The 21,548-nt window shown below is 52.8% G+C and overlaps 5 protein-coding genes across 5 annotated transcripts; 2 read left to right on the forward strand and 3 right to left on the reverse strand.

Moving 5' to 3' along the window:
- The first annotated feature begins 2,211 nt into the window (after positions 1-2,211).
- On the forward strand, positions 2,212-5,159 carry BDZ83DRAFT_66013 (class VII chitin synthase). Its single transcript, XM_060511055.1, has 2 exons — positions 2,212-2,769; positions 2,832-5,159. Exons 1-2 carry the CDS (start codon positions 2,633-2,635, stop codon positions 5,056-5,058), a joined length of 2,364 nt encoding a protein of 787 aa, XP_060369133.1. The 5' UTR covers positions 2,212-2,632; the 3' UTR covers positions 5,059-5,159.
- Positions 5,160-5,638: 479 nt separating this feature from the next.
- BDZ83DRAFT_66003 (uncharacterized protein) lies at positions 5,639-6,326 on the reverse strand. Its single transcript, XM_060511054.1, has one exon. The coding sequence runs from the start codon at positions 6,287-6,289 to the stop codon at positions 5,852-5,854; it is 438 nt and encodes a 145-aa protein (XP_060369134.1). The 5' UTR covers positions 6,290-6,326; the 3' UTR covers positions 5,639-5,851.
- An 839-nt stretch (positions 6,327-7,165) lies between these two features.
- Positions 7,166-9,802, forward strand: BDZ83DRAFT_648079 (hsp70-like protein; the record flags this gene model as incomplete). The annotated part of the gene is made up of 5 exons (XM_060510143.1): positions 7,166-7,178; positions 7,267-7,328; positions 7,416-7,447; positions 7,516-9,460; positions 9,518-9,802. The coding sequence occupies 5 exons, from the start codon at positions 7,166-7,168 to the stop codon at positions 9,800-9,802; spliced, it is 2,337 nt and encodes a 778-aa protein (XP_060369135.1).
- A 708-nt stretch (positions 9,803-10,510) lies between these two features.
- BDZ83DRAFT_569233 (uncharacterized protein) lies at positions 10,511-13,912 on the reverse strand (the record flags this gene model as incomplete). The annotated part of the gene is made up of 4 exons (XM_060504166.1): positions 10,511-10,760; positions 10,836-12,838; positions 12,901-13,407; positions 13,469-13,912. The coding sequence occupies 4 exons, from the start codon at positions 13,910-13,912 to the stop codon at positions 10,511-10,513; spliced, it is 3,204 nt and encodes a 1,067-aa protein (XP_060369136.1).
- A 1,081-nt stretch (positions 13,913-14,993) lies between these two features.
- Positions 14,994-19,637, reverse strand: BDZ83DRAFT_66162 (thermotolerance protein). The gene is made up of 5 exons (XM_060511064.1): positions 19,304-19,637; positions 18,046-19,182; positions 17,479-17,990; positions 17,106-17,419; positions 14,994-17,052 (listed from the first exon to the last, which is right to left on the reverse strand). The coding sequence occupies exons 1-5, from the start codon at positions 19,532-19,534 to the stop codon at positions 15,236-15,238; spliced, it is 4,011 nt and encodes a 1,336-aa protein (XP_060369137.1). The 5' UTR covers positions 19,535-19,637; the 3' UTR covers positions 14,994-15,235.
- Positions 19,638-21,548: the final 1,911 nt, after the last annotated feature.

The following is a 21,548-nucleotide window of genomic DNA, read 5'->3' on the forward strand; positions in this document are numbered from 1 at the left end:
CCCTGGACCAAATCGTCTTAGCGCGTCAGGGCAAGGTTCGGTGTGTTAACCTTGAGAGAGGTGCGCCAATCATGTTTCCTTCTTCCTGGATGTCACCGTCCCTCACAAAGTGCGATGGAAGACGGGAAGCCCCAGTTGCGAATCACCGATGTTTCCTTCCGTCACCTCAGTCAAATTCCAGCGGGCAGGGATCAGATTCTCAGCGTTTGACGGTCAGGGTTTCTATTACGGAGTAGGTACTGGCCCCAGTATACATACCAACCTGAAGCTTGCTTGGCTGCCTCGCCCGATTCTTGGTGAGCTCCAAGCTTATCTTACCTACCAATCTGACCATGAATGCTGCCTTCAACAAGATCCCGTACGGATAGGTATTTGTCGTTGTTTGTTGGGAGGTGACGCCCACGGAGTGGCAAAGGCCAACCGGAATGGCTTCTACGGCAACCGCGCGCAGGGACAAGCGGGCGGGTTGCGGCGTCTAAACTAAGTGACTACCGAGTGTGAGAACAGAACATTCCATCACAAACTCAAAAAGAGACACTTCACCTTAATTCATGGGTTGATGCTTTGCATTTACCCTAATGCGATGGCGGTCGAATAAGGTGGCCGTACAGGGCACCGGAAGTTCTTTGATACAGCGGCCCCTACCGCCCGGAGTCCCGGCTGTGCTGGCGACCCACCTGTCGGCTCGTCTGATCCCTGCTTGATCCTTCCCTAAATGGACTTGACCCCCTTTGGTATGCTTAGCTAATACATATGACCCCCCTGCTTCACCAGGGGCAATTGCAACTTCACGTCGGGTCCTTGAGTGCCAACAGTGCATACCTACTTTGCTACTCTCACATCGTTTCGGTGATGATCCCAGGTTCACCTGCCGTGCACGTCACATTCTACATAAATATTCTCGGATGTTGGAAATGCGGGATACCTACCTTACCCCAGAAGGTCTGGGCTGTTTAGACAGGAAAGGTAGACCCAGGGGCCAGATCCCAGAGGTACGCAAAAGAACTCTCGAGGGGCCTCGGCTGGGCTGTGCATTCCACAGTTGACGATCACGTCCGTCTCCTACTCATAGTTGTTCCCAGCAACGGGTGCCTTGACCGACGTAGTCGCCGTTAGCATCAGAAGCACATCATATTCCAGCAACGATCGCGGATCTAAACGAGACCATGAGGGCGGGTGATACCCCCAAACCACCTTTGCGTGATTAGCATTCCATCGAGAACCCGGCTGCGTGGGAAGTTGAAGACACGAGGCATGTCGCACCAAGGGTCCTGACAGCCGCACCACATGCCATTCTAATTATCTTGCCCGGTTAACTGATACAGCATTTCTGAGCGAGGCTATTGCCACGACGGCAAACCGATTCGTCAATCTTGCCACGTACCAGGCGCCGGGGACGTCGAGGAGACTGTAGAAACATATCTCCTAGGTTCCGCAGGGCATACAATTTGCAACTCGAACCGGCCGGTCACAATACCAAGAGCTCCTCCATGTGCGCAATCGGGTGGCTATCCGCGCCAAAATGATGCCTTGCCTGGCTTGACATTGGCGCCCATCCATCAATCGGCTAATGTGATCCGTGCAGGTCGGTGATCCCTGAGCTGCTTTTTGCTTGCTTGCCTGCTTGTTTGCTTGATCCCCTTGGGCTGAATACCTAATCATCCTCCTTATCCACCTATTCAACTTGGACCATCTAGAACCCCCCCCCCCCCATCGGTCTGTGAGGTGCCGGATCAATCCTAGACGGGCGCGGTTCTATCGAGCCTCGAACCCCCGTTCGCGCCTCCCCCGTCTTTGGTACCCTTTCCTTTTCCGTCTTTGCCCATGTTACGCCCCAGGCTTCTTAAGACGAGTAGGAGCCAACCAACATCTCCCGTCATCTGATTTTCTACTCAGCGTCTCTTTTAGTCTCCGTCGCTCCGCGATCTTTCTTTGTCCTCTCTTGCTGATCCCCGCTCATGATGTACTCGTTGACCTCATAAGAGCCCATCTGAGTTTGAGTGTCGCGACCGACCTTTTCTTGCCTGGAGTGGCCAACCTGAACAGGCCGGTCACTACTGGGAGGTGAGTCGTTTCCTCATCCGGCCCATTGCAAGTCACCCCAAGCTCACCTCACTCGAAGAAAAAGGCAACTTTGCCCATATTCACGACCGAACGATCAGAGCTCGCCTTCCGCGGTTACCGACTACTTTGTTCGGATACCTTGCTTCCGTTGGCACGGTACAACTTGAGTCTTGACTCCAGCCTGACGCACCCGTCCGACTGGATTCAAGAAAACGAGTGTTCAACATAGTACGCGCCGTACAAGCGAGCTGCAACTACCCGACGACAACACGCTTTATTTGCACGATCCCGCCTCTCTCACCGCGACGTGGACCTTTTCTACCCAGCTGAAGTTGCGGTTTCCGATCGGCTCCTTGCCCGCCTGCGTTTGCTCCCACCGCTCGTGTATTGTCGATTCAGCGCACGTTTTTAAGACACGATGGAAGACTACAGTTATCTTGTCAAGATGGCGGAGCCTGGTGATGATAATTACTGGGCCCCCAAAGATGTGAGCCCATCTGTAACTTGCATATCCATCCTCACTAGCTGACATGTTCAGATTGTTTACACTTCGATTGTCGGGTTGGTGATGTTGGCAGCCATCCTCGAATGGTTCCTATGGATTGCTGCATTCCTGTACTGCCTGTGGAAGGTCTTCGTCAAGGCCGAGCATTGGTCTATTCGAGTATTGGCAGTTATTGTTGGTATCTTATTCACTTGTTTCAGGTAAGTGGAAGTGGCACGCAACCCCTCACAAGAAAGATGGTCGAGCTCACAATTATTCCCAGAGCAATTTTCCTCCCGATCATGATCGTCACTCTGCCATTGCCCAGTGCTGTCGTAAAGTACTGGCCAACAAACATGGTCGATGTGCTTCAGTGGTTCGCTTTCTGGAGTTTTGCTGGCCTTCTGACCATTCCATGGCTGTTCTGCGTCTATCAGCTTGTTACCAACCAGCTTGGACGAACGAAGAGAATCAAGCAGGTACTGGACGAAGTCTCGGCACCAAAAGTCGTCATCGTCATGCCCGTCTACAAGGAGGACCCAGATGTTCTCGTTGTTGCCATCAACTCTGTCGTCGACTGCGACTACCCGCCCTCTTGCATTCACGTCTTCCTCTCGTTCGACGGTGATCAAGAAGATGAACTTTACCTGAACACTCTCGAGAAGCTGGGTGTCCCGCTGACCTTGGAGACATACCCTAAGAGTATCGATGTTTCATACAAATCCGCTCGTATCACCGTCTCCCGATTTCCCCATGGCGGCAAGCGCCATTGTCAGAAGGCCACCTTCAAGCTCATCGACAAGGTTTACGAGCACTACCTCAAGAGAAACGACAACCTCTTCATCCTTTTCATCGATTCCGATTGTATTCTGGACCCTACCTGCCTTCAAAATTTCGTCTTCGATATGGAAATGAGCCCTGGTAACCCCAGAGACATGTTGGCCATGACCGGTGTTATCACGTCTACGACTAAGAAGCATAGCTTGATCACACTGCTCCAAGATATGGAGTATATTCATGGCCAACTTTTCGAGCGAACTGTCGAGTCCGGGTGCGGCGCCGTCACTTGTCTTCCCGGTGCTTTGACGATGCTTCGATTCTCTGCCTTCCGCCGAATGGCCAAGTACTACTTTGCCGATAAAGCAGAGCAGTGCGAGGATCTTTTCGACTTCGCCAAGTGTCATCTTGGCGAGGACCGCTGGCTGACGCATTTGTTCATGATCGGAGCCAAGAAGCGGTACCAGATCCAGATGTGTACCTCCGCCTTCTGCAAGACCGAGGCTGTCCAGACCTACAGATCCCTGATCAAGCAGCGTAGACGTTGGTTCCTGGGTTTCCTCTCCAACGAAGTCTGCATGCTTACTGATTGGCGTCTCTGGAAGCGCTACCCTATCCTGGTTCTCGTTCGATTTATGCAAAACACCATCAGAACCACGGCTCTTTTGTTCTTCATTATGGTCCTCGCTATCATCACCACTTCCAAGAAAGTTGACAACTTGCCCGTCGGCTTCATTGCAATTTCTCTCGGACTCAATTGGCTCATGATGCTGTACTTTGGTGCCAAGCTCCGTCGTTTCAAGATCTGGCTGTACCCGATCATGTTCATCTTGAACCCCTTCTTCAATTGGTTCTACATGGTTTACGGTATCTTCACAGCTGGTCAGAGAACATGGGGAGGCCCGAGAGCTGATGCCGCGACTGCCGACACCGAGACTACTGCTCAAGAGGCCATCGAACAAGCCAAGGAAGGTGGAGACGAGCTCAACATCGTGCCTGAAACGTTCATTCCTGCCGCCGAGGCCCGAAAGGAGAGCATCGCTGGCGGCAAGGGTAACATGGGCCCTATGGGTCGCAAGCACAGCGTCGTCCAGCCGCCATCGCAAATTGAGGGACGCTTCGCTGCCAGAAAGAAGTCTGCTGCTGGATTCTACGTCAACGCTGACGACTCCCAAGTCACCGTCAACCGATCCGGTCCCAGTGGTTTCGGTCCGGCATGGGCTTTGCAGTCACGCGACTCATTCGATAGTATGGTGTCGTCGCAGACCGCTGGCAACTCGGTCTACATGCCCCGTCGTGTAGAGAGTATCATGGGTGAAGAGGATCGCAAGAAGTATGAGCTTGCTCAGCAAAGCCAGTTCAACCAGTTTTTGTCCAACTCTAAGCGATTTGGGGCTCAGACTACAACAACTGGTCAGGTTTACGAATATTCCGATGCTGAGATGAAGCGGGGAGGATTCCAAGACGTCCCGGATCCGATGGATAGAGGCCAGGAGTATACCGACAATGTCCGGATGGGCTCTGTCGACAACAGCTTTTCTGGACGGCCGCAGTCTGGAGAAGGTCTGCCACGGCAAGGAATGAACGCAACACATTCGGCCAGAGGCGGGCGCAGCCCTCTTGCAAGAGCTAGCTTGGTCCGCACGATCCCTCTGGAAGATGTTCAATCTGAGGGTGAAAGCTCAAGCGGAGGCCATGACAGCCGCGATGACTCGCCCAAGAGAAAACTGTAGAGGAGCGTTGGGGGCGAGGCAACGACGGTGTGCGATAGAATGGATAAATTTGCATATCTTGGCGTTGAAAGGGCTTTCAAACATAAAGCAGGAGAACTTCAAGACGTCCGGCAACACTGGTTTCGAATATTTCCTTTAATTCTTTTCTTATTTCTTTTGTAAAACCCATGGGTTGACAGCGCAAGAGCTGTAGATGCAACGCTTAGCATAGCGGGTATTGGAAAGCCCATTTGACCAGAAAGCTATTAGCAATACTTACATAATGCAATGCATTCTTGAGGCATCCGTACTCTAGCAAACTGACGATATGGTGCAATGGGCAGTTGTGGTTAAAAATAATGAGAGGAAACGCAGCCTGCTCGCCCATCTAAGATGCGACTGATGATCCATGAACTATCGGTACCATGGCATTAGCAACAACATCTGGCCCAAGTGGCCGGGTTGGTGGAAGGTTGCAAGCTGTGAAGTAATATTAATCAAGGACAAGATGTAGAGCGTCGGGGAAGGAGATGCATTTGGTAATCGTCGCGGCAAGGACATGATGTATTACCCAATAGAGGGGTATCGCCAAGATAAGATTAGATAACTTCAAGTGGACTCGGAACTGTATCGTACTTGGCAACAACCTGTAGAGGCGGCATGTTGTCTGGTCGCATGCCTTACAAAAACAGACTCGTGGGAGCAGCCTGACATTGACGTTCCTCATGACTAATGATGATTTCCAAGGTGCTCCATATATAAGGTAGGTCAGAGGTATTGCATCACGGTTGACCACAGATGTTTGGATAGAATTCTACAAACGAGCAAGGATGGCAGACAGGTTGTTGTTGATGATGAACAGGGATGGCTTTGGACAAAGGCACGAAGGACGGATTGATTGCTTCGAAACCGAGGCGGTCCACCATATTCGTTCATGAATATACCCCCAAACTCTATAGTATGTACGGATAGCTCGCAGACATGCAGAGACCAACGGCGAGCAAGCCCATCTGCCTGCCAGCCTTACCTTATACACGTGGATGTGGTTCTTCGTTGTCCGCATTGCCTCACTTTCCGCGGGAGCCAGTTGGAGAGAGGGACGATTGGTGAGGGGTGGCGGCGGGGTGGAGGAAAAGCGTGGAGGGGCAGAAGCACAAGAAATCCACGGTGGCAGCGGAGTGGCACGGTGACCCGAGCAGGGGGCCAAGTCCATGAGGAACAACAGAGAACGAAGGAGAATCTTCTTTCCCATTCGGCCTCCACTACTATTTCAGCGCCCTGACACCGTCAAAATTCCATTTGGGTCCACCCAGCTCAAGTCATTCCCGTCCCGCCAAGTACCTACCTACCCTACCTATCATTTGGTAGACATCGTCGCCTTTTCCGAGGTACCTTACCTTACTCAGAGCGCACAGTCACAAGCAATACCGCCCCTTGCAAGCAAAGAAAACGTCCGCTAGAAGACGCTCCAGTTACAGAGCATCGCACGCTACAAGTCTCATCTCGTCGATGCCATACAGTAGGTACCCAACTTGACAGCACACACACAATCCAACCCAAACCCAAACCCAGTGTAAGGTACCGTGCCAAAAAAAAAAAAAGGTACCTGACCGCCCTCCTTGCCTCACCAATACCCCAAAGTAAATCTGGTGTGGCCACGTACCTTACCGCTACCTGGACCTCCCCGGTCTTCCCTGTCCCGCCCACCTCATCCACCTCTGTGGCCTGCCACTCACTGCCTTACCTCAGAGTACTTACTTGGTGTACCGCCCGGCCAGACACTTCCTGGTGACGCTAGAGCGCACTGCAACTTTTTTTCCACACTCCGGCACATCCCACCTTCAGGTTCTCTTGCATATTGACAAACTCTTAAACCTTGCATTTGTCTGTACTCGACATTTTTCTCCCCCCAACCTTTTCGACGAGACGACCTTTCGACTCGACCGCTTGCAAATACCCTTCCCGCAAGTCGGATAATCAACCATCACTCGACCAAGACTCGAAACCCCCAACAAATCTCTTTCCTCTTCTCAGAGCGTTGTTGTGAGCGCAACCCCGCTGCCATCAGAACCTCCGCCGGACAATCCTTGTTTACAATATCCTCACAGAAAGAACACTACCACCCAACATGAGTGTCGTCGGTATGCTTGCGCCTCTCTGTCTTGCTCTGCCGCCTTGGTATCTGTCGCCTTGAAGAATACTTGCTGACCTTTGTGTTCTTTACTTCAGGTGTTGATTTCGGAACCCTCAAGACGGTCATTGCCGTCGCCAGAAATCGCGGTGTCGATGTGGTGCGTACCCTGACCTCTGCCCCTCCCCCGCCAAAAAACAAGCAGAGATTTTGCGACAGAACAACGACGACTAACGAACGAATATAGATTTCCAACGAGGTCTCCAACCGCGCTACACCGTACGTCCAAACCAATACCCCCCAGTCGTTCGAAATGATGATGCAGTCAGACTAACTGTTATCTCCAGGTCTGTTGTTGGATTCGGTCCCAAGTCGCGATACCTCGGCGAGAGCGCCAAGACTCAAGAAATCTCCAACCTCAAGAACACTGTCGGTTCCATCAAGCGTCTTGCCGGCCGCGCTGCCAGCGACCCCGATGCCCAGCTCGAGCAGCAGTACATCACCGCTCCCCTCGTCGATGTCAACGGCCAGGTCGGTGTCGAGGTTTCGTACCTTGGCAAGAAGGAGAAGTTCTCCAACACCCAGCTGATCTCCATGTACCTCAGCAAGATCAAGCAAACAACACAGGCTGAGCTCAAGCTTCCCGTTTCCGACTTGGTCATGAGCGTTCCCGCTTGGTTCACCGACATCCAGCGCCGCGCCATTATCGATGCTGCCGAGATCGCTGGCCTGAAGCTCCTCCGCCTCATGAACGACACTACTGCTGCCGCTCTCGGCTGGGGTATCACCAAGCTCGATCTCCCCGCCCCCGAGGAGCAGCCCCGCCGTGTTGCCTTCATCGACATCGGCCACAGCAACTACACCTGCTCCGTTGTTGAGTTCAAGAAGGGCGAGCTGGCCGTCAAGGGTACCGCCTTCGACCGCCACTTTGGTGGCCGTGACTTCGACAAGGCCCTTGTCGAGCACTTGGGCAAGGAGTTCAATGGAAAGTACAAGATTGACATCCACTCCAACGGCCGCGCCATGGCCCGTACCATCGCTGCCGCCGAGAAGTGCAAGAAGATCCTTTCTGCCAACCAGCAGGCTCCCGTCAACATCGAGTCCATCATGAACGATGTCGATGTTTCCGCCATGATCACGCGCCAGGAGTTCGAGGCCCTCGTCGAGCCTCTGCTGCAGCGTGTCCACGTTCCTCTCGAGCAGGCTCTTGCCGAGGCTAAGTTGACCAAGGACGACATCGACGTCATTGAGGTCATTGGTGGTGGCAGCCGTGTTCCTGCCCTCAAGGAGCGCATTCAGGCTTTCTTCGGAAAGACCCTGTCTTTCACCCTGAACCAGGACGAGGCTGTTGCTCGTGGCGCTGCCTTCAGCTGCGCTATCCTGTCCCCCGTTTTCCGTGTCCGCGACTTCACTGTCCAGGACATCATGAGCTACCCCATCGAGTTCGCCTGGGAGAAGGCTCCCGATATTCCCGACGAGGACACCAGCCTGACTGTCTTCAACCGCGGCAACGTTCTGCCCTCTACCAAGATTCTTACCTTCTACCGCAAGCAGCCCTTTGATCTCGAGGCTCGCTACGCCAAGCCCCAAGATCTCCCCGGAAAGATCAACCCGTGGATTGGTCGCTTCTCTGTCAAGGGTGTTAAGGCCGACGGCAAGGATGACTTCATGATCTGCAAGCTGAAGGCTCGCGTGAACATCCACGGTGTTCTCAACGTTGAGAGCGGCTACTACGTCGAGGACCAGGAGGTCGAGGAGGAGGTTAAGGAAGATGAGAAGGATGGCGAGAAGAAGGATCCTGATGTGAGTGTTGCGGCGTCTCGTTACGAAACTTTTCCTTCTGCCGACGTGCTTGATAGCTTGGAGTCGCCGCTCAAACGACGGCGCCAAGGCTTAGACACGGAGTTGCGATCTGTTCCGCCCCCGTCTTGTGCGTTTGTCGAGGATGAAGAGATCCCGAAGCTAACAATCTATTCACCTCAAAAGGCCATGGAGACCGACAACAAGGAGGATGCTCCCAAGAAGACCCGCAAGGTGAAGAAGCAAGTCCGCAAGGGCGACCTCCCCATTGTTAGCGGCACAGCCTCCCTGTCCGACTCAGCGAGAACTGCTCTTTTCGAGAAGGAGTCTGCCATGGTTATGGAGGACAAGCTTGTCGCCGATACCGAGGAGAAGAAGAACGAGCTCGAGACCTTCATCTACGACCTTCGCAACAAGCTCGACGACCAGTACGCCGACTTTGCCAGCGACGAGGAGAAGACCAAGATCAAGGAAAAGCTTGAGGCGAGCGAGGTAAGAGATTTTCTGGAGTACGTGCGATTCGAAAGCGGCCGCTAACCTATGTTCCAGGACTGGCTCTACGATGAGGGCGAGGACGCCACCAAGGCCGTCTACGTTGCCAAGATTGACGAGATCCGCGCCATGGCCGGACCTATCGTCCAGCGCCACTTCGAGAAGGTCGAGGAGGAGCGTCGCATCGTTCAGGAGAGAGTTGAGGCTGAGAAAGCCGCCAAGAAAGCCGAAGAGGAGGCTCGCAAAGCTGCCGAAGCTGAGAAGGCTCCTCCGGCGGCTAAGGATGAGGAGATGACCGACGCTGACGCAAAGGCTGACGCTGAGGCCGAGGGCACGAAATAGGATCCTGTGGACCTGACCAACGTTTGAAACTTTGAAAAAAAGATAACAAAGAGAACAAAAGCGAGAAGCAACGAAGATGATAGAATAGACCCTTAGTTATGGTTTCTTTCGGGTTGGCATAGGGTCATCAGGCTAGAGCAGCTTCGACGGTTATCATGGAATGAGAGAAATGACTTGAATTTGACAAATGACCGAGGCCTCTTTTCCATACACACGTCAAATATTAACTATGTTTTATCAAGGTAGTGATTCATTGCGTTTTCTTCCTCAAAGCAGTTGTGACTCGAGTATCTGCAAGTATGGTATGGTGATGTACCCCTCGAGAAGAGTGTAAATCACAGCCTACATACATCATGTCATTTCCTGGCCATCTTCAAGTCAGAAATTCTAGATAAAACATCTCTTTGAATTCTTTTGCCCACAGCTTGCAAATTTTTGTTTTTTGGAGAATGGCCATGGAAACACACATATGCTTTTCGGAGGGGTGATAAACCACCTCGTAGACAAAAAACCACATACATCAGACTTCTTTGAGAGAAAAAAAAACCTTCATTTCCATCCCTTCATGCAGCCCAGATAACCCACTTCCCACACCATTCATCCTTTCCATACTTCTTCACCTCCAGCTCCCCCTCTCTCTGCCTCTCTCGTCATGTAGCTAAACAAGACAGAAGAGACAGACACAAGGAAGTAGTAGATATTACGCAATCAGTGAATGTCGAAAAGGGGCTTGAGCTTGATGATGAGCTGCCACTCGTCGTTGGAGACGTCCTTGCGGTAGAACTCCTTGAGGGTGTTGATGCTGGCGCGCGAGATGAGACTGTACAGCACGTCAGACTCCTCGAGGTGGCGACCGTACGTCGGCTGGTGGCCGCCCATTTCAATCTTGACGGCGACCGAGGGCTGTCCCTTCTTGCAGACGGGAATCTGCTTGTGGTCACGCTCGATAGAGGTACTACTCGGTGTTAGCATCCAAAATTGTTCTTTGTCCTTTTCTTCGTCGGATCAATGGGATGGGGATCATGGGACTTACACTCTACCCAAGTTGACGATTTCCTTGACGCCAGTGACGGCGTTGGTCTTGACGGCTGCAATGGGTGTGTTGATCTTGAGCTGACCGTCAACGACGTCAACACCAACGACAATGGGGCCGGTCTTGTTGAAGACGGCAACCGTGTTGAGCACGCAGGGGAACACGGCCAACATCTTGGACTCTTCCTTCTTCTTCTCCAGGAGCTCCGCCATGTGCTTGGTGAAGGCATCGAACAAGTGGTAAATAATGTCTGCGGTGAAGATCTTGACACCGACGTCGTCGGCGTACTGCTGCGCCTCCTTGTCGACCTTGACATCGAAGCAGAGCATGACGGCGTAGTCGGCCGCCTTCTCCAGCATGATACCGGCCTGCATGACATCGCGCTTGTACACCGGGCCGATACCGACGTTGGCGACGGGAATCTTGCAGTCCTTGAGGAAATCGAGCAAGGCCTCGAGGGAACCGAGGGTGGACGCCTGGACACTGACACCACGACCAGTCTTCTCGACACGGCTGAAGAGAGTCGCCAGATCGGACTCGACCTCGTCGATGATGTCGTCCTCGTCGTCGTCGGGGCCGACGACCATCATGCGAGAACCGGCAATGGCACCCTCGAGACCAGGGGCACTGATCTTTACACCGAGAGCGGCCTTGACCTCCTTGTTATGCACGTAGGCAGACTTAAGGCGCAGCTCACGCATTGGTGCGGGCGTCAACAACGCGCGAATGTTTGTGGTGATGGCACCTTCCACACCACACAACACTATCCTGTCACCCTCGCGCAGGATACCGTTAGACAGGACAACATCAACAGTCATACCGAATCCTTCAATGGCCTTCACCTCGAGAACAGTGGCCTGAACCTCGGAAAGGTACATCAGGGCTCCGACCATGCGCTCCTGGGTGAGCTGGACAATGAGCTTCAGCATATCGGGAATACCCTCTCCGGTGTGGGCAGAAGTAGGGATGAGCGACACGTTCCTGGCCATGGACTTGTTCTCGTAGAAGAGCTCTGCGTTAAAACCCTGCTCGGCGAAGGCAACCTTGGTCTGCTCGAGGCGGTTCTTGAACTCGTTCTGGACACCCTTGGGCTGCAATGCCAGGGACTCCTGGAAGCCGTTGTTATCGACCTTCTTCCAGCCGTACAGACGATCAATCTTGTTCAGAGCAACGACGAAAGGAGTCTTTCTGTCACGGAGCATTCTCATAGACTCCAGAGTTTGGGGCTCGAGACCGTGCATGATATCGACGACGAGAATGGCGATGTTGCAAAGAGACGAACCACGAGAGCGCAGGTTGGAGAAGGACTCGTGACCAGGGGTATCGATGACCAACAGACCGGGGACCTTGAAGTCGAAGGCGCCGTCAGGGTTGACGACGGCGGTCTTCGCCTTGATGGCCTCGACAGGGAAGTAGGTAGCACCAATCTGTTGAGTGATACCACCAGCTTCGCCCTCCTGCACGTTGGTCTGACGAATCTTGTCGAGAAGCTTCGTCTTTCCGGTATCGACGTGACCCAGAATACAGCAAATGGGGGAACGGAGGTTGTCCTTGGATCTGGCAGCCAACGCGGCCTGGTGAGCCTTCTCACGGCGCTCCGCGGCCTCCTTCTTGCGTTGAAGTTCGGCTTGACGGGCCGCCGTCTCCTTCTCATCCTCGGAGTCGGATTCAGATTCAGAGTCAGAGTCATCATCCTCATCGTCGTCCTCGGAGTTGGCCTCCTCATCCTTCTTGTCGGCCTTGCCATTGGCGGCGGCCTTCTTCTTCTCAGCTTCTTCGTCGCTGTCAGCATCCCAGCTGTCCTTGACGTCATCCTCATCAGAGGCAGCAGCTGCTTCCCAGTCGTCCTCCAGATCGCTTTCTGCCGCCTTCTTCTTGGCAGCAGCGGCAGCCTCTGCGTCGGCCTTCTCTTTGGCGGCCTTTTCCTCGGCCTCCTTGATGAGTCGTTCGGCTTCCTTCTTGGCGCGCTCTGCAGCCTCGGCAAGGGCCTTTTCTTCGTCAACCTGAGGAACACTTAAGTTAGCGATAGCACCTTCTGGAACCTCACACCGTCCTCGAAATTTACCTTGTCTTGCGCCTTGCGGCCTCCCTTCTTCTTGTTGTCGTAGACGGTCTTCTTCTTCTCGGCCTCTTCGCTCGGGCCAACCTTGATGCCGGCAGCAAGCATCTGCTGGAGCTTCCGCTCGTTACGGGCCTTCTCCTCCTTCTGCGCCTTGGTCATGAACTTGCCCTCCTTCTTGAGCTGCTCAATCTTTTCCTTCTCCTTTTGCTTCTTGAGGGCCTTTGCCTCCTCTTTGCGCTTGTTCTCTTCCTCGGCGGCTCGCTCCTCCTCCTCAATTCTCTTCTTCTCCTGCTCGGCGAATTCAGCGTCCTCCTGCTGTCTGCGGCGGAGCTCCTCTTGCTGCTTCTGGAGAGCGGCCAGAGCGGCGGGGATCTTCTTCTTCTTGCCACCCTTCTCTTCGGCCGGAGGGGGGGCGACGGCAGCGGCGGCGGGCGTGGGGGAGTCCTTCTTCTCGGGAGCTGCTGCCTTGGCCGGCTCTGCCTTGGTAGTAGCAGGCTTCTTCTTGGCGGCCTATGTATTTCGATTATGGTTAGATTGGTCGTATGGATAGAAAGAGCCATTGCGAACTCACGTTTTCCTTCTTGCGCTGCTTCTCTCTCTCCTTCTTCAGCTTCTCCTTCTCGGCCTTGGTGAGGACACGACCGGAGTTCTCGTCATCGTCAGCCGGGGCAGCGGCCTGGGCCTGCTTTCCCTTGCCACCCTTGCCCTTCTTCTCCGGCAGGGCGAACTCGTCGTCCATGGTCGCCTCTTGAGGGGCCTTCTCGGCAAGACTGGGTGAAGGAGCATCCTCCTGCTCGGGTTCGGCTACGGGCTCCTCGATGCCCTTCTTCTTTCTCTTCTCTCTGTTCTTGCGCAGAGTGGCCATGAGACCACTGACCTCCTCCTCTGGCTCACCCTCGGCTGGCTTTTCGGCATCAGCTTCGGGTGCAGCGGCGGCAGGAGCGATGGTCTCGCCGAGCTCATTTTCCCAGTCGTCGTTGGCGCGAGCCTTGTTACCCTTCTTCTTGGGAGGCATCTTGACGGTATTCGACGTCGGAGTCGTAAAAGGGACTTGAGGAGTGTCTCTTTGTAAGGACCGTGTCCAGTTTGTAGAATCAAATCAGGAAAGACCCTAAATAGTTGCCGATTGTGGGCGACGATCCAGCCAGTGAATGACGGCTAGAGAGACAGACGGAAATTCCCAAGGATGGGGTGGGGTTTCGATGATTGGTGGTGGCACACGAAAGAAAAGGGCTCTTTCAGCGATGCAAGAGATGAGGTGGCGAAACCGAGACCTGAATGCGATTCTGTCGGGGCCGACACGACATAATACGGACGATGCGATGCGTCTTGTCTGGGCTACAACCGGGGAAAGAGCGAAGGTCGTTGAGAACTGGTCAAAATCTCGAGCGGGAAAACTGGAGGGCAATTCACTGCGGGGCAAAGTTCGGGTTTTGGGGCAACGTCTTGGTCGTACGGTGCACTTGAAAGTTTGGTGGTGGGCAAAGCCGCAAAAGCCATGAATGTCATTTGTACCGGGGGGGTGTGACGGTCGTCTTTGCGACGCCTCAGATTGTGCAGGTGCGCTTCCAGTGCTCAAGGCACCTATTTTGTACTTACTTTAGCTCAACTAAGGCAAGGTAGCTGGCGGGCCTTCACTTGCTTTACCCGCGATCACTACACTATTTGATGACTGCTTTTTGGGCAAACTATGACCAATTCCAAGCCTCCCCAGATAGTCTACCTCGGTGTAGATATGACTCTTCGAGTGTGAGCTCTGCGGGATGCCACCGTTGACTGGACATAGCATGGCGATATCTCGTCTTAACTCCAGGCCAAGTGAGGCCAACTCACAGCGAAAGAAAATGTAGGGCATCCGATAATAATTTGGCCACTGTGCGAACAAAATTCATCAAGGTGTCGTCCACTCACATTACGCCGTTGTGCATGCGCTAAACGCACCAAAGCTACCCATGTTAACCCCTCCTTCTCCACAATTATGTTTCTAAGTTAGGTCGTGGGAAAAAAGTGACATGAGTGGGTGGCCACCCAAACGCTTTCAGGCGCGTGGGAGCTTCACAGAAGATGACTAGTCCTTGATATGATCTAGGCTTTTGCAGATGAAGCTAACTCTGTATTCATCAGTCAGTCGAGACAACATGGTACCAGCCTCGTTTCTGAGTCGTAGGTGCAGGGCTATATCTCGGACTTAGGAAGTTTTGAAGTAGACTCGGATTCTTTCCTAGAGCCCAGTGATTCTTCTACTTAGTCCAAGTACTGACCACTCTTCTCACGGCTTTTCCCTCGATGGTACAACGGAAGCATCGTCTTTTCGGCAAAGAAGAACCCCATACCTTTTTCAGAGAACAGGCGCAAGGAAGTAATCCAAAATGTCGTAAGCGAGATCGAAATACCTCGTGAGTTGAGGGTCGTTGTCTTCTTGAAAAGATGCAGTCCATTTTCCATCATCCAAGCCGTCCAGATACTCTCGCAAAAGGTCATGGTTGCTGTCTCCCTCCATTATCTCCTGAAGGACCCGCTTGTCGATACACTGCTGTAGTAAATCTCCATTGATGTGCTTCATCGACTTTGGCGTGTCTTTCGCTTCCGCGTCGTATTCCTCGTTGTCCAAAATGGACACTTCATAGCTGTAGGGAAACAGCAATGGACTTCTCAGCGCTAGGTTCTCAATGAGACGCAAAAATCGCCATGCTTGAAGGTTGAGTAGGCTGAAGTGCATCAATGATCCGTCAAGACAGATCCCCAACACCTCAGCACCGTCTACTGTGCTTGGTATACTGCCGTACCGTGGCACATGTTCTGTCGCCACCCATTCCGGCCGCACGCGGCCTCGCTGAAGTTTCCTAATGCTGGCAGGCAACGGTCCTTCCGCGACGAGCTCCAGCTCTCTCTTTGGCTGTTTCCAGGGAGTCCAGACTGCCGTGAAGGACCGATCCATGCCCGTCAGCAGAGTCACCGGCCAAGTCAATTCTGGATCTGCATCATCCCCGACGTCGAAGAAGTGATTCGACTTCCGCGTCACCTGATCCGCATGGATCTGTGTCATTTCTCCGTGTGTATTCTCTGCCTTGTGATCAATGATCACCAAGGAGTCGCTTAGGGTAAGTGCCGAGATCTTGCCGTTCACCATCCGTAGTGAGATGGCGGGCGAGTTCAGCTCGTATGTCTTTTTGCGGACCAATCTCTTTTCGACCGAGTCAAGGACGTCCCAGTGGAGGACTTTTCCAGCACAGTAGATAATGCTGTCGCCATCGCCAACGATAGAATATATGGGCGCCTTTTCCTTTATTCTGTATTTGGTGGAGAACCGTATCCTCGTTCTCCTGTTGCCCTTAGGGTCATGACTCTCTTCCTTCTTGGGAGACACAAGTAAGAGGCGTCCGCCTGCCGTCGTGACGATGAGGTAATGAAATTTCATGCCGTCTTTGACGAAAAGCCAGTCGTAAACTGCATGAATTTTGTCGTCTTGGCTCCCCAAGCCGCTGATGAATGTTGTCGCATTTCCATGCTTGTCTTGCGGAAGAGAGAGGTCTTCTCCGGTCTCGGGGTCCAAGAAAAGAACAGTCGGCTTCTTGCCAATCTGCAGTGCAACAACTAAACACTGTAGAGTTTGAGAGTATAGTACCTTGGAAGGTGTCCCGGGCAGTGGCAGTGTCTTGGGCACCGGCCCAGATTGCAAATACAGCTCTACGAACGACATGCGCTCTCCTGACAAAAGTACAAGTGGTGCGCGTTTTTTGCCGCCCAAATCGACGGGAATGCACGCCGCAGAGATGACAGGCAACGATGGAGTCGCTGGGTGCTTCAGATCAGTTGCCCATACCCGGTGCTTCGTGGCAAAATGACCTGGCCGTCTGGCCTCAAAGTCCCTCAGAAGCAGGAGGCTGTCGTTGCAACAAACCAGTGCTGAGCCAGGGAGTAACGGCGTTTCCAGAGGTACAACTTCGAGTGCGACTGTCCCTAATCTCTCCGCAAAAATCCGATGTTGGAAGGGGTTCATGGTGAGTTGGACTGTGATGAGATGCCCGCTTCGGGTACCCACGACTACGCTTGTTTGCTCCGCTGATTCCGCTACTGGCACAATGGTGGTCACCAACTCGATTGTTGGGGCAATATCCATTGCATCAATGTCTTCCGCATCATGGACTGCTTGGTCTATTTCAGGTTGTTAGATCAACAGTCCCAAAGTCGTGCAGGATAGGACGTACCCGTGGTAAGCCGTATCAATTCTGGCTTTTCACCTGTTGCGTTTGTAGGGAAGACGGCCAAGTAGGGGCTGTTTTGTCTCCAAAGCCCAGCCAGTACACATTCCCGTCCATCAAGAGAACAGAGGGTTAGACATGTGACTTCGCCATCGACAGGGTAAGTCTGTGTAAGGGATGTTTTGGTCCCGTTCGTACGGAAAGTGTGGATTCGGAAGCGAGATTCTTCAAAGGTTGAGACGCAGATGCAATTACCCCTGACGGCTGCATGCTCAGCTATCCTACCCACACCCTCAAAATCATCTAATTCATAACTTGAACTACTAGAACATTAGCAAAGTCGGAGTGGGACGTGGAGGCCGATTTCTGTAACACAAACCTGTGGTGCTGGTCGATTGTAATGATACGCTTCTCAGATACCTGAACAATGGTATTGTTTCGACTTTGCTCCGCTGCCAGAGTTCGAGACTCTGTGTCAAATTGAGTTGCCATTGGATCAGCCATCTCCGCGTTCGATAGATCAGATGATACTAGTAATACGTCGGAAGTTCCAGGGCTTGCCATCAGCATTTGATATGGCCAAGTTCCGTCTGCGGTTCTGAAAACCCAGACTTTTCTTGTTGGCAGCGGTTCAAAATAAGATATAATATTAGCGGGCAATCCATAGCGAAGCTCTGTGATACTGCCCTGCGGGCCGTTCCCAGAGGCGCAAAGAACTTTGTCTGGAGCTGTCAAATGGTCCAACGTTCTATCTCGCCATGGTATTAAGGGCTTCCCTTTTGGACCAGTCTCGGGATTCCACGAAGTCAAAGCATCTGTAGTGACGAAATCAACCGAGCAGGACCAGTTTGGGATACTTCCAAGCTCGACGAGAGGCTCCCGAGGTTTGAGCTGGGTAGGTATGTTAGTAGCTGTCTGGTAAAAAAACAATGGCATCACAACTTACCTGGAAGACCATCCCAGGGCCAGAGTCACCGGCGACAATGGCCACGTCAGAGTAGGCGTCATACATTGTGGTGAAGGCGGTCGAAATGTTGCAGTTGCAGCTGCCAACATTCATAGCAGCGCCTAGGATATCCGTCGTATTGAACTCAAAGAAGACAATTACACCATCTTCTCGAGCCAGGTAGATAAGATCCTTGGTGTCGTAGTAGCGGCGCCTCCGTACCGGTCTATCCCAAGCTGTCCAGAGAGGTACACTAGTACCGTGATGAAAAGGGCTTGCGGGATGGCTGATGGGATTGATTGTTTCAATGTCAGGGGGCCCTTGGAGAGGGTCCTTGCATATGCCAAGAGCGTGTTCGGAAACTGCGAAAAAGGAACTCCTCACTGTCAGAGGAATGATCAGAAGAGGGAGCCGATGCTCTGGTGCTATGCGATGGCCACGCTTTTCTTCGGCTAGCACTTGGCCAAGATCGTCTCCCCGCTCCCATTCGTAGATGACCATCTTCGACCTGTCGGCCTTTGCGATAATGAGAAGTAGAATGACGTGGTCTTCGTCCTCGGGGCGAGGATAAAGAAACTCCATCTTGAGAATGGTACCCTGGACTGCTCTTGGGTGGTGAGCCCTAATGGGTTTAATGGCCTTTCCAAGTATGAACTGGTCGCCCATTGCCTCCATGGACTCTAGCTCGTAAACGACAAATTTGTTTTGGGCATCGGCGACTGCAATATAGCGAGACCTGGGGTCAACAGCCACGTGGAATCCCAAGTGGCCCAGTCTCCTTGCTGGGTTATGGAACGGCGATGCGACGAAGTCCAGGGTGTCTCTCTCGTCATCTCTTTTGATAAAGAGGAAGACAAAGGAACCTGATTCGAGGATGAGGAGCAATAAGTGCGGTGGGAATTGTCCATGAGAACTACTGATGCCAGATCCAGAGACAATATCGGCCATGTGGGTGTCGTCATCTTCGTCTTCGCTTTTGATGTGGTCATGACCAGGGTCGTCTGGGACAACGCGAAAGTGCTCGTACTTGTTTCCAATAACAAGCGCATTTCGAATGCGACAGCCAAAGTCGTTCTTCCGCAGCACCTCCTGAAGCTGCCCATCTTTGCGCAACTCATTGATGCTCACGTAACGATCCTATATTTGTAAGCTTCTTCACATAGTCTGGAGATAACGTGTGAGGAAAAGGGCAGCGGGGTTCGAGGAATGGAATATCCAAGCCTCCAGGTGAGCTCGAGAAAGAGAATGAGTGACTCACCCCAACGAAAGCAACATCATTGTGATGTGCGGACCTCAGGCGAGCAGGCAAGACCCATCGAGCAATGGGACTATCGATGACAGTTCTCGTCAAGATACCACAGCTTGGCGGAGCGGGGAGTGAAGGAGCGACAGCGGAGGTGTTTGTGGTTGAGCCCCTCAGAACAGTTTGGAGGTCAATAGTCTCCGTCACCCAAGCACCGTTTCTAAAGACGTTTGTCTGGAAGGCCATTTCGAAAGGTCTTGTTATGTCAACATGGTTGACAGTGGAGTGAAAATCGGCAGTAACGGGTTGAAGAGAGGCCGAGAGAGGTGAACTCGGAACAGAGGTATTTCGGATTTGCGGCGGGGGATATGGATACCAGATTGCCGGGTCGCGTGATTCGCAATTCCAAACCGATCAGACTGTATGACGGAGCTGTGGTTTTGTCTCCGATTTCAGGGCCACTGGAATGGCAAGCAGCCGCCGTACGACTCAAATGCAACTGGGCCGGGGCTATCTGCTGAGGAACAACCTAAGGTGAGGCAAGGAGACAGGTAGGCAACGGCGCCATGGAATGAATGGCTCCAGGTTGTGACGGTTGGGCGGAGCAAAGGTTGGTTTTAGAGTCAGTCGTACTGGGTGTAAGGCAAGAGGTACGGGCATGTTAGCTAGCTGGTGGGGCACCACGTTGCATGGAGTATCGGAGCACGAGCTTACCTACCTGAGAGAAAGCACCACCTCACCACACCTCAGTGTTCCAAGTGAGGGCTTTCCAATGGAAGGCAGAAGCATGCAAGTAGCCAATAGCTACAAAGCACCTCGCATTGCCCTTTTTTCAGTATCTATCTACCTACATAAACACCTACCTTACCTGACCGTGGGCAAGTAAGGTAAGATCAAGTACATCGTGCTTACCAAGGTAGGCACGGCACGTACAGTAAGCCTAGTTGTGCAGCAAGGAAGGTACGAGATGTGAGGCGGCAGGCACAAGTTGGATGTGCGTGGGCGCGAGCAAAACACCGCCGTGGAATAGAAGTGGTTAGCTGCCATACCACCAAACATCACACATACCAACTCAGGCATCAATGATCAGAGAACAAAAGACCTCATCCCAGCTTACCTTGGACAACGCTCTACTTTACGACCCCTGCCTAATCCGATCTAGATGGCGTGAAACTAAGAATGCAAGTCTGGAGCACCCAGAACCCTAGCAACCCAAGTCGCATTATGCCATCATCGCTGATCAAAATGTATTGCACCCATATGAAGTCAGGACAAGTAGGTATTTTCCGCCGTTCCTTGTGGCCCCAGGAGGCTTCGATGAAAACCCGATCGGTTGGCGTTGTGGCGCGCTGGACCCTGATTCATCTCAAGCCCTTCACAATACTTCAAGTGGGGGGCCCTAGAACATCCCAAGAATGCAGCTTGCTGAATTCGCGGGAAATACCATTCCCGGCCGAGGTGCCTGGGCTGTGTCTTGGGTTGTGTCTCGACCACTGCGTATGATTTGCATCTCAGCCGAACTCTCTCCACTGTGACGGGACTTCGGTCAGTAGGGTAATGGAACGTCGGTGGTGAGCTGGCCCTGTAGACTGTTGCTGACTTGCTGAAGCATCGTGCATGCGCGACGGGAGGTATCCATCGCGTTCCTTGCTCAGGCGGGCAGCCAAGCCATAGGCAGGTAGCCCTGGCTGAGCGGGGACTTGGTTCAGGTTGCCTCTAGATCCCCGTCGTCTGGGAAAGAAGTTGACTGCCCGGTTTAGGATGCTTTGTTAGGTGTTGGGTGCGATCATTGTGCGTGGGCAGTACAGACAACACTGACGGCGGGGATGCTGAAGAAAACGAATTCATCCGCCGTTGTCGTCCCATCTTGCTACCCTACATCCAATATCCAATAATAAGGTCAAGTCGGTTTGATACTAATCAATCAAAGGTAGTCTAGGCCTCTATCTACATGGTTACGCCAACGATGTACCCTACCCTACGTGCCTCCAGTTGGAGGGCACGTCCCGGCGTCAAAAGAAGAAAGCTGGAATGAACCGCGGGCTCTTGCTGATTGGGCAGACGAATGGTCTTTCCTCAAGGCCATGCTGCCCTACCCAGCTGAAACCATTACACTGTAGGTAGTTGCCCTTGGGTAGGAGGCAAATGGATGTCTTCTTTCCATTGGTGTGGGTGTAAGTCCCACATACGGATAGCTACACCAACCACCAAGAACTTACAACAGCGCAAACAGTGGCATAGCCGGATTGCAAGATGCCTG

This window comes from Colletotrichum acutatum (genome assembly GCF_030867785.1).
Source record: "Colletotrichum acutatum strain CBS 112980 chromosome Unknown BDZ83scaffold_13, whole genome shotgun sequence".
In the NCBI taxonomy this organism is placed as follows: Eukaryota; Fungi; Ascomycota; class Sordariomycetes; order Glomerellales; family Glomerellaceae; genus Colletotrichum; species Colletotrichum acutatum.

What these genes read in the sequence shown, in the direction of transcription:
- BDZ83DRAFT_66013 (XM_060511055.1), top strand. Translation starts at nt 2,633, where the DNA reads ATGTTGGCAGCCATCCTCGAATGGTTCCTATGGATTGCTGCATTCCTG. An exon ending in ATCTTATTCACTTGTTTCAG is followed by an intron (nt 2,770 to 2,831) that starts GTAAGTGGAAGT and finishes AATTATTCCCAG; the next exon opens with AGCAATTTTCCTCCCGATCA.
- BDZ83DRAFT_66003 (XM_060511054.1), bottom strand. Translation starts at nt 6,289, where the DNA reads ATGGGAAAGAAGATTCTCCTTCGTTCTCTGTTGTTCCTCATGGACTTG.
- BDZ83DRAFT_66162 (XM_060511064.1), bottom strand. Translation starts at nt 19,534, where the DNA reads ATGGCCTTCCAGACAAACGTCTTTAGAAACGGTGCTTGGGTGACGGAG. An exon ending in GCCCTGGGATGGTCTTCCAG is followed by an intron (nt 17,991 to 18,045) that starts GTAAGTTGTGAT and finishes ATACCTACCCAG; the next exon opens with CTCAAACCTCGGGAGCCTCT. An exon ending in ATTGATACGGCTTACCACGG is followed by an intron (nt 17,053 to 17,105) that starts GTACGTCCTATC and finishes AACCTGAAATAG; the next exon opens with ACCAAGCAGTCCATGATGCG.